General features: G+C 46.3%; 1 protein-coding gene across 13 annotated transcripts in view; it reads right to left on the bottom strand.

The window, feature by feature from the left end:
- The window catches only part of SCNN1B (sodium channel epithelial 1 subunit beta), a 28,762-nt gene that overhangs the window by 10,999 nt on the left and 2,190 nt on the right, over positions 1 to 15,573 (bottom strand). For 2 of the 13 annotated variants that reach the window (XM_026704017.2, XM_087912590.1), the window contains exons 2-3: positions 1,184 to 1,502; positions 239 to 536 (exon numbers count right to left, since the gene is read on the bottom strand). In XM_026704017.2, the coding sequence (XP_026559802.1) occupies positions 239 to 536; positions 1,184 to 1,494 (609 nt within the window). In that variant the 5' untranslated portion in view covers positions 1,495 to 1,502. Of the gene's footprint in view, positions 1 to 238; positions 537 to 1,183; positions 1,527 to 4,413; positions 4,590 to 5,773; positions 6,007 to 10,463; positions 10,729 to 15,573 lie in introns of those variants that run through there. The other 11 variants (XM_087912591.1, XM_087912585.1, XM_087912589.1 and 8 more) reach the window with 10 other exon arrangements.

The raw sequence follows: 15,573 nt of genomic DNA, 5'->3' as shown, positions 1-15,573 counted from the left end.
GAGTTGTCCACAGTGAGATGGACGTGGTGAAATAGCCACATCGAGTTGGTCGGAGTGAACTGTCCTAGACCCCTAGCCAAAAGCTCAGAGCTGCTAGGACCACCCTGTGGGAGAGCCCGGAAGGTGTGCCCCCAGGCAGGGCTGTGAGGGAGGGGCACTGGCACGCCTAGGAGCAGGGGATGAGTTCCTTCTCTGGGGGGCGGGGGGCATGGGGGAAATCCTCCTCCTCCCCGCTTACCAGTTTCAGAGCCAGCTTGTACCTCCTCGCTTCCAGGTTGCCAAAAGTGGAGGAGTTCTGGTGCCCTCCAGGACCCAGAGAGCCGTTCCCAAGAATGTCCAGGATGACTGGATGAGCCGCGTCGCTCTCGTCGATCAAGACCAGGGGGATCTGGTTCCAGAGCTGCAAGTTGAGCTTCTCACTTAGATTTGCTGCAGGGGTGGCCGATGCATTTCCCTGAAGGGGCTGCAAGATCCTTTCAAGGGCTGCCTCAATGAGCTCATCCAAGTCTTTCAGGAAGGGCTTCACCTTAGAATACCTGAGACATGTGCCAAAGGAAGTTCAGGCCAGGTTTGGCCATCACAAGTGGAAAATGCAGAGAGGATCCTGTACAACCATACACACATCTCCAAACAACAACTGGGCACTAGACCAGGTAGGAAGCCAAATTGGGATCCTGCCAGTGGAAGGAAGAGAGGAACAGAAGGGGAAGGAAGAGGGGAAGGAAGAGGGGAAGGAAGAGGGGAAGGAAGAGAGGAACAAAAGGGAAGGAAGCAGAGGTGGCATTGAGCAGGTTTGGACCAGTTCTGGAGAACCGGTAGCGGAAATTTTGAGTAGTTCGGAGAGCCGGCAAATGCCACCTCTGACTGGCCCCGCCAACCCCATCTATTCTCTGCCTCCCATTGAGTCCCAGCTGATCGGCTGGGTCTTCTTTGGTTGCCCTGCAGAGGAGAACGGGGCTGGAAAGCAGGTTAGTGGGGTGGGGAGGGAAGGGGGATTTTGCAGTATCCTTCCCCTGCCACACCTGCCAAGCCACGCCCATCAAGCCATGTGCACAGAACCGGTAGTAAATTTTTTTGAATCCCACCACTGAATCCCATCCAACTTGAACAGCAGTACCAGGGACTGTTGATGAATGCAGAGGCCCTCCCAGTTCCAGCCTGGATCCCTGCAGAAGGAACTCACCGGAAAGGACTTGCGTTGCAGATGGTCACAGCGGGGAAGGTCATGGTCTTGAAGCCGATGGCCAGAGAGGCTGTGACATTGTAGGACAGGTAGGTGTTGATGAGGATGCCCCACTGCCAGAACACCAGCGAAGCGAAGAGCAGCGTCAAGAAGAACCAGATCAGCTTCTTCTTCGGACCCTCACAAATGATGCGCTTGGGCCCATGGGTGTTGGTGTTGTCACAGTACCAGACCAGCAGCTCCTGGTAGGTGTATCCAGGGCCCTTCTGGAGGCGATGGAGGGCCTTCACGAAGTACTTCTTCAGCGTCATTGCAGGAGCTTTTGCAAAACAGCAGGAAAAGTCTGTGACATAAATGGAATAAGAAAAAAAATATGCCCAATTTCTCATTGGTGGAATAAGGAGCAGCTCGAGAATACGAAGCAACAGAGGAGCCAGCGGCAGGTAGCGGGTGTCAAGGTTCCAGGGAATGCATCCCCTTCAATGAGAACTCCGAGGCAGGCCTGTTCCTCAAAGAAGACTCTTTATTGGGGCATATCAAATTGGCATAGTCTTGGTGGGGAACCGGCTCTAAGTTCCCGCCGGTTTTACACCCAATTAAAAGTAAAACTCCCATCAGAGTCTCCAGTCACATGGTCCAATCAGCATGTAGTCTGGTTGCTAGGCGACCTCAGTCTCCACCTCTCGAACACCTACACAAACGTCCTTGATTCCCAGGGGAAATAATTTTATTGAAGCTACCACACTCCAGCTCTCTCTCCACCCCACTCCCTGGCCCCTTCACTCCAGGCTGAGTCAACCCTGAAGCAGAAACCTCCCCAGAGGAAAAACTACAAGGAGAAAATGGCCACAATTAGGCCAACTTCAGGGCTGACAGGTGGTGGCAGTGGTGGTACCCCTTACAACCTTGGATGCTGCTAGACCATAGCCCTGAATATGGGAGTAGACAGGGAGAACCTGGAGCACTAACCCAGGAGGACAATTATGACCACCTAGGCATCACTTGGTGGCACGCTTGGCAGAGTTAGGTTCCCAACAGATATTGTGATGGTTGAACCCCCCCATCACAATATGCCTCATTGAAAGTCTGGTCCTTTGACGTGGAGCGGCCTTCCCCAAATGCTCCACCTGTCCAGGCAGTTTATAATAAGCTCCCACAACAATGCTAAGGACGCTAATCCTTCCTTTTGTTGTTTCGCAGAACCGTCAGCAGGATCTCCATGCTCTGCTTCACGAATTTCTGTTCAAGGGTATTTTCTCCTTTACATACACTACAACATCTCCCCTCTTTTCTCTCCTCCTGAGTAAGCTGTAGCCTCCCAGGGCTACTTGCCAACGAGTTCCCGACCTCTTTTGCTGATAGCTCCGTTCATCAGAAGGCAGAGGAAGGAACAAAGGGTTCTGCTGGGTCTAATCTTTACCAACAGAGAAGAACTGGGAAAAGGAATGAAGGTGACCGATGCTTTGGGACAAAGGGACCGTGGTATTTGGGATATGAAGAGGAGGAGGAGGAAGAAGAAGAGAAGAGCCAAGCTTGTATGCAGATTCCAGAAAAGGGAACTGGGGTAGCAAGCAGTTCAGTTCCAGGGACTTGAGATGGTTGAGGAGAAAAGGCTGGGAGATCCTGCAAAGGACTGTTCTTAGAATCACACAATCACAAACAACTCCAGCAGGAAGTATATGGGAAGACATCAAAACATTCCAACAAAGTCCAGCAGGAGCTTCCTCAATGCTGAAAAGGTGCGTGGAGAATAAGAAAGGCCAGAGGAAAGCCAGTTTGAACAGGTCCACGTCTCTCATGCCAGCAGGTCGCCTCCTAGCATCTGAAGGGACTGACGGAGAAGAAGTCTGAGGGTTTCAGGAATTCAGGACCCCAAGAACCGGAGGCCCCTCCGATGGAACTCTCTGTTGGGTGTACTTCTCAAAGGCCTTTGGAGCAGCTTATTGCTCTCAACAGTCGTAGGGTGGACTAGACCAGGGGTCTCCTCTCCAACCTTGGCAACGTGAAGACTTGTGGGTTTCAATTCCCAGAGTTCCTCAGCCAGCAAAGTCTTCATGTTGCCAAGATTGGAGACCCTTGGACTAGACGGAGTACCAGAGACTGTTTTCCATCCTGAGGAAAAGATTTTAAATCCACAGCCTATCTAGAAGGTCATATCGTGTTTGCTGTAAAATTAAGGGCTTCCCATAAAGCCCCAGAGATGGAAGGGAACCCCACTGAGCTACCTGTCCCACTGAAGGTTTCCCCTCCCCTCATCATCAAAAGTTCTCTGGCGTTCAAAGCATATCAGGTGCAGTGGAGAGTAACAGGCAGGTCCGGACCTTTTGTGCGAGGCCATCACTCCCTTACTGGAGGTAGACCTTCTGCCAAGGCTCTCCCGGAAGTCCCCTTCTACCCTTCTGATCAGCCTCACGATCCTCCTCTGAACCAGGTCCAGTTTCTCTCAATCCTCCCTTATGGGTTGAGGGACCCAGACCTGGATCCCAAGTGGGGTCTGACTAATGCAGAACATGCCATGCACGATGGTGAAGAGGAGACCGAACAAGGAGCTAGCTACCTGCATTTACCTGAAAGGGTGTCATTCCAGGGGGCAGTGCAAGCAGTGGTGGGCTATAACAGGTTTAACAACCGGTTCTGTGAGCACGCAGGAAACATTAAAAAAAACACCAATTTGAACCTCTACAGGGCAGCCCTGGTACGGGAAACAGCTGAGGTGTGAGAAATCCAGCTGAGCTGAAAAGCACGGAAATATAAGACAGGATAGGCAGGGGTGGGTGGGAGGAGCCAGCTGATCGTTGGAACTACCGGTTTGGTAGAACCAGCCCAGCACTGAATGCAAGGAATAATGAATTTAAGTTACACGAAGCCGAATTCCTTTGAATGAGTCATAAATAAAGAGTTCAGAGAAGAGCAAGAAAAATTAGGGAGCCTAGAAGCTAAATCATACAAAGAACGATTACAGAAACTGGGTATAAGGATAGTCTAGTGAAAAGAAGGACCAGGGGTGACATGATAGCTGTCTTCCAATTCTTGTTTTTTTTTAATTAAAGCTTTTTTTATTTTATATTTACAATAAACTCATCTTTCATTTAAATCGGGGGTCCCCAAACTTGGCAACTTTAAGACTTGTGGACTTCAACTCCCAGAATTCTCCAGCCAGCAAAGCTCTGATTTAAACAGGCTGGGTACATATATCTTGTGCTAACAGTTATAATTAATACTTTTCTTACCAGTTATAGCAATGATCACATTTTCTTTACATGCTATTATCTCTTATATCTCTTACCTTTCTGACAATCTTAACTTGAAGGGCTGCCCCAAGGAAGAGGGGGCCAACTTATGTCCCAAGGCACCTGAAGGTAGGATAAGGGACCATGGATGGAATCTAACCAAGGAGAGAAGCCACCTGGAAGGAGAAAATTCCTAACAGTGAGAACAATTAATCGGTGGAGCAAACTGCTTTCAGAAGTTGTGGGTGTGTCATCCCTGGAGGCTTTTAAGAAGAGACTGGACAGGCCACTGGTCTGGAATAGTATAGGTTCTCCTGCTTGAGCAGGGGGCTGGACTAGAAGACCTCCAAGGTCCCATTCCAACTTTGATCCTGTTCAATAAACTTAGAAGCCCCCTCCAGGGCATCTCCTCACCTGAGGCAGGGGGTGCCCTAGCAGAAGCCAGACAGCCACCTGCCTGGGATGCGCTTACTTGCAGCAGCAGCAGCAGCAGCAGCTTCAGTGGCTCCTTTCATCAGTGCTTTGTAAGCTACACGTTTATTGATGTGGTTTAAAATGACACGCACATTTTTAAATTTATGAGATTATTCCACTGTCTACCAAAAATCTCCTGGCAATTTATAATAAAAGCTTAAGAAGCAATTATGCTAGAACAATTGCCATCTCTCATAGCGACATTCCTGTTGAAAAAGATAAGCTCTAAAGGTCAATCCCGCAGGGGCACATTCCGAAGTGGGGCAGAAAGCTCAGCCTGAGTCGCCTGCAGGAAGTCTAGGCAAAGTTCAAGAGGGCCGGGACTGGCAGGGCTGCTCTTCCAAGCCTCCTGGAGCCCTCAGAAGCGGAAGCAGCTCTTGGTGTCTCGCCTGAAACCGTTTGAGGGGTCCCTGTGGCCTCTCCGCAGGCCCACCACCGCTGGAGGTTTGTGGACTAGACACAAACGCTCTCAGGTAGATACACCCTTGAGAAGAGTCTCCCACGAAGCTCTTAACAGCAGCTTCTCCGTTTTAAAGCCACTTTCTTCCAAGAAGGGACAGAGGAGACAAGTCAACAGAGACTGTTAGGAAGAGTCATGATCTCTGGGAAAGCAGAGAAAGGTGCATACCTCGAAGGACACCTACGCCACATAGCTGCTCTGTCTAAGGGAAAGTCGGAAGGATTCCGTGATCCCAATATTTATTAGGAGACACATCTCCCTCTAGGAAATTCCAGGCTTTTCTTGTGGAAATTTTCTCATTCAGAAGATGGAAGGTGCAAGAGAATCCTCTATCTCGGACCTGACTAGGCAACAAAGACAGCCTAGCCATAGAACATACTTGGGGAAGTAGGAATAGCAGGAACCTTGGAGGAAAAGGTCACTCACTTCCTGTAACATTTAAGCAAAACTGAACTTCTTTCGTGGGCTTCATCCAGGCTGATCTGAACAAACTCTGAGCAACGACGAAACACGGACAAGGAAGGGAGCCCAGGAGAAGGAGAGTTTCCTGACTAGGATGCATTAATATAGCACAATCCCAAAGAATTCCAAAGAGAAAACTAAATGAAGAAGAATGCTGATCAATGTGGCTGCAGAAGAGATTAACAAACATTTTAAGACAACAAAGGAACTGATATACCAGCTTTTCTGGGAAGGTGGGAAAAGGGTTAGCAGGTAACAAAGAAAAGGATGGAACTCTTTCTGGTGCCTCCACTGGGTTCCTGGGTCTAGGACAAAATTGTCGCGGGACAGTTCAAGGCTGTATTAATCATTTCATTCAGTGACTTTTGTTATCAGTGACTACGTTTTCATCAAAATTATTATAAATCTTGTCTTTCCGGATTCACTTCCTTTATTTTATTATTATTGGTATTTGCCAGTTCTCCGAACTACTCAAGATTTCCACTACCGGTTCTCCAGAACTGGTCAGAACCTGCTGAAGGCCACCTCTGGTCCCACGGTGAGTTGTCCTATTCCATTCCTGAAGGCCCAGCCAAATCTTTGTCTCCTGTTTTTGAGAAAGAATTAAGTACGGGTAGTCCTTGGCTTACAGTCATTCATTTAGTGGCAGTTTGAAGTTACAGACTTACAGTGGCACCGAAAAAAGCAACTTACAATGGTTTTTGCGCCCTTATGACCACAGCAGCATCCCTACGGTTACCAATAAACATTCAGAGAGGAAGCCAGGTTCACTTACCAACTGCATTACTAACATAACAACTGCAGTGATTTCACTTAATAAATGTGACAAGAAAGGCTGTAAAATGGAGCAAAACTCACTTAACAGCTGTTTTGCTTAGCAGCCGAAATGTGGGGCTCAATTGTGATCATAAGTTGAGGACTACCTGTATCAGGGTTGCAAAGGCTGCCCTATCTTCAAAAAGGGAGGAAAGGAAGACCGGGGGTCAGTGGGTGGGGGCTGGGGGGCAACAGAGGGCCCCCAAAGAAGATTCTAGAGCATTTCATAGAAGAACTGATCTGTAAATCTTTGGAAAACATTATTATGATTATGAAGCCATCCTGGATTTATCAAACAAGCTTTGCTAGATTACCCTTATCTCAATTTCCTGCTGTACAGAGAATATACCTTGATTTCAGCAAAGCACTTGAGGTTCTGACTGGCATGCTGGGCTGTGAATTAAGGACAATGAAGTGGATCACAGCCAACTCAAAAGCCATCGTCCTCATCCAAGGGAGCAGAGGTGGCAGGTTCTGACTGGTTCTGGAGAACCAGTAGCAGAAACTTTGAGTTGTCTGGAGAACCAGCAAATCCTGCCTCTGACTGGCCCCGCCAACCCCATCTCTTCTCTGCCTCCCATCGACTCCCAGCTGATTGGCTGGGTCTCCTTTGGTTGCCCTGCACAGGAGAACGGAGCTGGAAGGCAGGTTAGCGGGGTGGAGAAGGAATGGGATTTTGCATTAACCTTCCCCCAAGAGTGGGGAGGGAATGGAGATTTTATAGTATCCTTCCCCTACCACACCCACCAGGCCACGCCCACAGAACTGGTGGTAAAAAAAGTTGGAATCCCACTACTGGAAGGAAGACAGGAACGAAAGGGGAAGGAAGAGAGGAAGGAAGGGGGAAGGAAGAGAGGAACAAAAAAAGGAGAAAGAGAGGAAGGAAGGGAAGGAAGAAGAGGTGGTCTTCAGCAGGTTTTGACCAGTTCTGGAGAACCAGTAGCAGAAATGCTGAGTAGTTTGGAGAACCGGCAAATCCCACCTCTGACCGGAGATTTTACAGCATCCTTCCCCTGCCACGCCCACCAAGCCACGCCCAGAGAACCAGTAGTAGAAAACTGTGAATCCCACCACTGCAAAGGAGCGCCCTGAGCAGGGGCCGCGGGTGTCTTTCCTGTGCTTTCTTTAATCACTTTGAGATAAACCTCATCCGATTTGCAGATGACACAGCATTGGGTGGGACAGTTAAGACAAAAATTAAAATCAAAAGCTAAAAATTCAAAATGATCACCAAAGGTTAGAGAAATGAGCTGAATATAAGAGAATTAAGTTTATCTAATTTTTTTAACATACAGTTATTCACATAGGAAATGCATCAAATGCACAGGTGTGGGATGGAGGCTTCTAAAAATTGAGGGGTATAAAAGTGGCACTAACGAATGCATAAATTCAGTATTTGCCAATGCAGATGAGAAACAAGTGGAACTCACCATCTCAGCCACCTGTTGAGATTTTTGACACCTCCCCACAGGGACTCCCCCCTGCCTGCAGGGACTGGGGGAGGGGGCCAATCTCGAACATCAGTGAAAAATGGCTTCTGGTCATTCTCAAACTGCACCCAGCCCTTCTGCGTGCCTGCATCGCCATGCCTAAGAGCTTTGGCCTTTCACCTTTTACTTTTGCAGTGCAGGAGAAGGAATCCTTCCCATCTACGCAGAGTAGAAATGTAATCTACATTCTTTACAAAAACTGTTCCTGAATGTTGCTGGGCAGGGCTGGTGGTCGGGAAGGGAAATAAGCGTGCAGAGTATATCTATCATTTCTGTAATTTATCAACACATTTCTACTGAGCAATTTGTCCCTAGACAAAATTTCTTTACCTATTAATCTGCTTTAGCAATTTTTATGAATTCTGCTATCCTTTTGGCAAATCATAGTTTCTTTCCTGGTTAGAAAAGATAGGAATATTAATGCAGAAAGACTGAGAATAAGATCACTTAGGAATTCTACAATTCAACAATTAGAATTTTTCTCTGGAAAAACGGTAAGAGTTTTCACAAATATTGTTGTGCTTTGGAAGAGTGAATGGCACCAGATGGGAATAAAGAGAGGGTGGATGGTGCAAGTGAAATATATAGAAATTAAAATAGGTCCTCTTAGGGTCCATTTAAAGTTTCTCTGCAGCGCGTGGAGAAGCAATTGCAGTTTTGCAAGTTAGAAAAGACTGGAAAACAAAACCTAAAGTCAAAGAAGATGCACATCTGGTCACATCCATATTGTGTTCATGAGCTGCAATCTATGCACGTCAAGGAATAACACCCCCATTTGGAAAGGATACATAGAATATGCAGCAAACTGATAGTCGCAACAACTTAACACTGGACACATATTTGAAAAAGAGCAGTCAACACAGAGTTTTTTGAGTTGGTAAGTTGTACAGTTCTGGCCCTTGTGCTTAGATCAAGGTTCAACCCAGATGAGAACCCTGGCTAGGAAATTAATTCAAACATATGAATCAGCTCCAAATATTTTATGGATGCAAGGTGATTTATTGACTTGCCATTGGATGCACTAAAGATGCTTCTTTATTTATGACACTCAGATTTAAAGAATAGAGGTGTCTAATAGTTGCAAGAGCAAAAGCAGACTTCGAAACCTGACATCAGGCTTGGCTATAAATGCTCTGTTAGAATAATAATAATCATACCTGCCTAAATTAAACACAGCACAGCACATATTTTTCTCTGATAATGCTGTGAACCTGAAAGACAGAACTCTCATCTCTGAACCATAAAGAAACATGGAAGACAGAAACGTTTTGCAAATCCACAACTAAATAGATGAGAACATTTTAGATTCTGAACATTGGAATTTTCAAATATTTAGCAATGAGCATAGTTGAAAATGTTTATTGTACGTTAGAATGAAGAACTGATACAACATGCACAAAATGTGATCCAATTCTGGAAGGAAAAGGGCTACGATGATGTTTAAAAGGTATACAGGAAGCAAAAGTGCAACTTTTGGAAATGAACAAAGAAATTGGATTTTTTTTTTTTTAGCAGATGTGATGGTGTGCCTGTTTGGCTCTGAAACTGGCCAACTTGTAGTCTGGATTAAAAACAGGCTCCTCCAAGAGACACCTGTAGAGCTGACATTGGAATGGTAGCACTTGGTGTCTGGTTCTGCAATTTGAGCAGAAAAAATGGGCTGGATCCAAGCAAAGAAAAGGGAAAGTGGAATTTAAAAAAACGAAGAAACAGGCAGTTAGCAACAGACAAAAGTTCCTCATCCTTGGTCCATGTTGCCTGCACCATACGAGGCTTTTCAAGGGTGCCACAAATGCCCTGCTGCCAGAAAGGCGCTGCCCACAGGAGTCAAGGTCTCTTGGCTGACTCTGCCTGGGCACCAGAGCAAGCCTCCCCCCCAGCCCCCCAGCAACCCCCCAACTGTCCCCCTGTTTCCTGTGTCAGGAGGAGACAGCTATGGAAAAAGAAATATCTTTCTGAATCCTGGGTCTCCAGAGGTTAGGAAAATCCAGGGGTGAGGGGAGAAAGGGGATCCACACTGGGAACTTTTGCTGGGGTACCTTCCTCCTTACGCCAGCCCCCTTCACCGAGCAGGGTTCCAAGGGCCCAGTTATACCGGCTGGGAATGGCCCCAGGACCGGTTCACTTGCAGATCTTCTTAAGGAACCGGCACAGCACCTGCTGGTCCACTAAACTCAGGGGAACTCCCTGAATTGGTTTAGGGCCAGCCTGCCCTTCCTTTCTCTGGCAAGCTCTGAACTTCTCCTTTGAGGATCTGAGGGGCTCCCTGGACGCCACAGATGCCACCAGGGGCCTAAGCAGCGAGGGAGACTCCCTTGGCACAGCAAAGCAAACCTAGAAAAACTCACCAGCAGGGGCAGGGGGTCCATGAGATGTGGTAAATAAAAGGCAGCTCTCCGTTTTGCTAAGGGCCCGGGACACCTCTGGACACTAGAAGTGGGGAGAGGGAGGGAGGAAGAGAGAGAATGAGAGAAGGGGGAGGGAGAGGGAGAGGGAGAGGGGCAAAGAGAGGGAGAGAGAGGGAGGGAGAGGAGGGAAGGACCGCCAAGGACGTCAGTAGAAGGGAGGAGATTGTCTCATTGGGTGGCAAACAGATTTGCTTGAATGAGGAACTGGGTGAGGGAACCCAGTCCTTTTGGCACACTTGGGCACAAGATCCTGCTTCTCTTGCACAAGAAGCCTGGCTGGCAGCTGGCCTGGTGGCGCAGCGCCCAAAACCTGCAATCTGGAAAGAGCAAATAGTTGGAACCACTTGAGATTTCTGCTGAACTTCTTGAACTTTGACTCCTTCTTTGGAAACTGGTCTAACCGCCATTGAAAAGGGCCGAGTGCTTGTCGGAGATCCGCGATAGGCCTGTTCCCATGGGAGCTCCCGGCCCCCGGCTGGGGGCTTCTCAGAGTGAAGGCAGGGAAGGCCCCCAAGAACATCCATCCGTCCATCCGTCCATCCGTCCATCCTTTTTTTCATCTCATAAGCATCAGTCACCTTCTGCTTAAATTCATCTTGAGTTCCCCCACCCCACAGAGGGTCCTTTGGAGCAAAGCTCTGCTAAGAGAGAGAGCGAGAGAGAGGGAGGGAGGGAGAGGGCAGGGGAGACGGAGATGGGGAGAGAGAGGGGAGAGAGGGAGGGAGGAAGGGGGAGAGGAGGAGGGAGGGTGGGAGGGAGAGAGGGAGAGGGGGAGAGAGGGAGGGGGAGAGAGAGGGGGGAGCGGGGGAGGGAGAGGGCAGGGGAGACAGAGATGGGGAGAGAGAGAAGGAGGGAGGGGGAGAGGGAGAGGGCAGGCGAGACGGAGACAGGGAGAGGGAGAGGGAGGGAGAGAGGGAGGGAGAGAATACTCTCTGCTCAAAGCCAGCAAGTTTTGCTCCGCCTGTCCCTTTTGTACATTTGTTCCTTTTTGCACGCACACCCAAGTTATGCGTTTTCCATGGGAGTTGGGCTCCTGCCAAGCCACTGGTTGCCCACTTGTGGTCATTTAGGCAACCAGTGCAACACACAGAGTGTAGACGAGTGCAGTTCTATCACCAGACCTGGGGCTCGTCTGGGCAACATGCAACAGGGCAGCAGTTTTGGAAACCACAACTCCTCCCTGGTAGACCCGTACTCATGTCCGGTGTGGTATGCGCTGGTTTTCAGTGGAGCTGAGGCACAAACCTCAGGGAAGAAGGAAGTGCTGGTGAGGTCTGGGGTTACTGGTGCATAAGAAGAGCATAAATGTTCCAGCCAATGCTGGGTGGTAGGTATCTCTATTTGTAAATGTGGAAAACAAATACAATTTTCTCATTAAAAACATCATGAAAAAAGCACAAGAAAGAATGTTCTTTCTGCGCCAACTCAGAAAGCTCAAACTGCCCAAAAGGAGCTGCTGATCCAGTTCTACAGAGGAACGATGGAGTCTGTCATCTGCACCTCTATAACTGTCTGGTTTGGTTCTGCAACCCAACAAGACAGACACAGGCTTCAGAGGGTAATTAGGACTGCAGAAAAAATAATGGCTACCAACCTGCCTTCTATCGAGGACCTGCATGCTGCGCGAGTCAAAAAGAGGGCTGTAAAAATATTTACAGACCCCTCACATCCCGGACGCAAACTGTTTCAACTCCTTCCCTCAAAACGACGCTATAGAGCATTGCACACCAGAACAACTAGACACAAGGACAGTTTTTTCCCGAACGCCATCACTCTGCTAAACAAATAATTCCCTCAGCACTGTCCAACTATTTACAAAATCTGTACTACTATTATTATTATTTTTAATCCTCCCATGATCCCATCCTTCCTTTCACCCATCTCCTCCCACTTATGATATGACTGTAACTTTGTCGCTTGTATCCTTACGATTTATATGGACTGTTTCCTAGTATGATTTGATGGGTTATTGTACCCTATGAGTATCATTAAGTGTTGCACCTGTTGATTCTGGACTCTTAACAAATGTCTCTTTTCTCTTATGGACACCGAGAGCATTTGCACCAAGACAAATTCCTTGTGTGTCCAAACACACTTGGCCAATAAAGAATTCTAAATATCTTCTATCTTCTTTACAAATGAAACTGTCCCTGGCTACAAATGCCTGGGAGGAAGCAGAGAGAGAGAGAGAGAGGGAGAGAGAGAGAGAGAGAGAGAGAGAGAGAGAGAGACTGTCTGTGTCTTTTTTTTCTAGCTATTTTGCTTTTCCTGTTAGTTTCATCAGCTTCAGACAGTTTAAAGATGCTAAAGGAAGCTGTTTCCCAGGGTACGGTTTGAGGTGACATGGATCCCTCAGGAAAGGGTCACTGAAGAGACAGGATTCCATGCATTGATTCTCATGTCACCCCCACATGTAACACCCAAACAGCACAAAGGGTGGTGTGGAGCCAGACAGACCTGAGGCCCATCTATTGCCAGAGGAGCCACCAAATGCTGGAGGAAGTTGAAGCAGCAACCAGGCGAACCACTTCACCCTCCAGCTGGCATGGAGAACCTATGAAGAGTCATCATCATCAAAGCCACAGAAGGTTTCTTCCATTAATATTTTTAGTGATCACTTTATTGGATGATTTCAGATTATACACAATATTAGTTTATTTTCAGTTAGTCCGATCCCGAGAATGAAATTTCTATTGTTCATCAGTATTTTCACTGAGTTGTCACAGTCCCTTCCCTGATCAAACTCTGCCTGTGGCCTCAGATACCACCGATGTATATGGGAAGTTGGCAAGCACCCCTTTCTTCCTGCAAATTTGAAACTGTCTTTGCTGTTCACAGATCTGAAAACTCTAGTCCCCAGTTCCGTATTTCTGAATAATTTGGAGAAAGTCTGGAAGAACAGTGGAGATGGTGCTGGGAGCAAGTATATGTTGCTTGCCTAACAGGCGTTAATTTTCAGATGGGCAGTAAAAAATGAGTTATCTGTAAGATCAGAAGAATCCTACTAAGGCAATACTAGGGGGGCAGCTGTTTGACACTTTCATACGTTAGGTTTTTTTAAGGTATCTGGAATCTACAGAGTAGGTAGTACATACATACTTGTAGAAATAAATACATTATTCGTTTTATACTTCCTGTAATGGACCGTGAGAACAACCTTGGGAGACAGGAAGAAGGAGCTACAACTGGGATAGCAGTCAGCAAGAGATATCTCAACCCAGAAAGAAGCAATACTGGAATATTGTAAAAAGAAATTCAAATAAACTTTTGAAAATAAAATAGGTAAAGGCACTGATGTAAAAAATAGTTTAGGATGTAAGTAAAGTTTTATAATTTTATAAAACTTTACTTACATCCTAATAATTTTATGCAACATAAAAGTAAACTTAAAAAGAAGCGTCAAGAGACAACAGAAACCATTTTAGATAAAATACTAAGGAAAAAAGAACTGAAGAAACTTCCCAAGAAGATAAGTGTGGATCAATAAATTTAAGATTTTACGATGGCAACTATTTTTCTCAGTAAAAGAAACTGAAATAAAACTGAATTATGTAAAGCAAAAAAAAAAATGAGTTTGTAAATGAACTGGGTATGTGGGAATAAAGATTAGGAAAGACTGTTTTTGCAGAGGACTTGGTGCTGCCTGTGGATCTTTTAAAGGGAATTGAAATATTAATGTGTTTTTGCAAAGAACTTGGTCATAAGCAGATGTCAAGATTAATAAAACAGAAGATAAAAATATTAACACAAATATGAAACTAAGAAACTGAACAGATAGCATTGTAATGCTATCAGGCTACCTGCCTGAGCAGGGGGGGTGGACTAGAAGACCTCCAAGGTCCCTTCCAACTGTTATTCTGTTAAGGAGAGGCTACTTCAGATACTCTAGAAGGTACATAAGACATCCAATTTCCAGTAAAATGAAGTCACTGAGCAAGTAAATAGGTATCTGAAAACACAGCACAGTGGGTGAGTTTAAATAGGATTTTCCCAACTAATTTCCTTTTTGGCACACATATTCGATTGCAAGTGGATAGGGTAGGTATACTTTCTTAACCTGTGAGGTTGAAAAGAAAATAAGAGAACGCAAAGGTGGTTCCGCTAGTAATTATAAGGTAGGGCCAGAAGGAATAGAATGTAGCCCAGTGGGACATAGCAATTAGGAACTGGCCTTAAAACAGCATTGTATGCGCAAGCAGCCACTGCATGTTTATAGTGGTGCTTGAACAAAGATAAAACAATGGCAACAGTGATTGTTGATGCTTGAATGCTTCCAAAGATAAAAATTTACTGGATGGCGCTCAGGAGGTACGATAGCTCAAACAAAATTCACAAGAAAGAAAATGAGATAGAGGAAAACTCATAGATTTGACACGATTAGAAAGATGAAATATGCTGGGAGCAGGAGAGATAGCGCCCTTATCTATGGGGAAATATGTGGGCACAAATGGTGACGGCATTAAACCACCAGTCCAATGCCCTGCTGAGAGCAATTGAGGTTCCCCTGACGAATGGCTGCTTGAACACATCCAGTCTTGCATTTGCAAGGTTGAATCTTTTTCACATGAATTAGCTTCTATCCTGTCGTTGCTTCCTCTGAACTTGTTTTAATTTGTACAAGTTCTTGCTATAATGTACAACCTAGAACTGGACACTGTAATTGATTCAAGATGGACTACGATCAATGCAGGCTAAAATGGAACTATTGTGTGCTACTGCTGTGAAACAGCAATAATAGTTATCTTCGAAGTTCTAGGAAGAAACTCAGAAATTTGTGACCCAGGTGATGTTCTCATACCTTCTCCCAGGCAACCGAGAAAGACCAACTATGGAACATCAAGAGTTTTCGGTTTGAGGACACTTTAGAGGTGAAAGATTGGTGGCACCACCAAGAGCTGGGAAGAAAGGAGGTTGAAGCAAAGTCAACTTAAGCGGGAACCTCCACCCTGTGAGCTTGTGAGACACGATGTTAGAGTAAGAATTTCAAACTGATATGTGATAAGAGCAAATGACAGAATAGTTATACCAGGCTATCCTGCCAAAAAATTAG

This window comes from Pseudonaja textilis, chromosome 14 (assembly GCF_049901715.1).
Source record: "Pseudonaja textilis isolate UNSWEBS1 chromosome 14, rPseTex1.2, whole genome shotgun sequence".
Taxonomy (NCBI): domain Eukaryota; kingdom Metazoa; phylum Chordata; class Lepidosauria; order Squamata; family Elapidae; genus Pseudonaja; species Pseudonaja textilis.
Note: the sequence above shows the minus strand (reverse complement) of the source record. Positions and strands in the feature narration are given on the sequence as shown.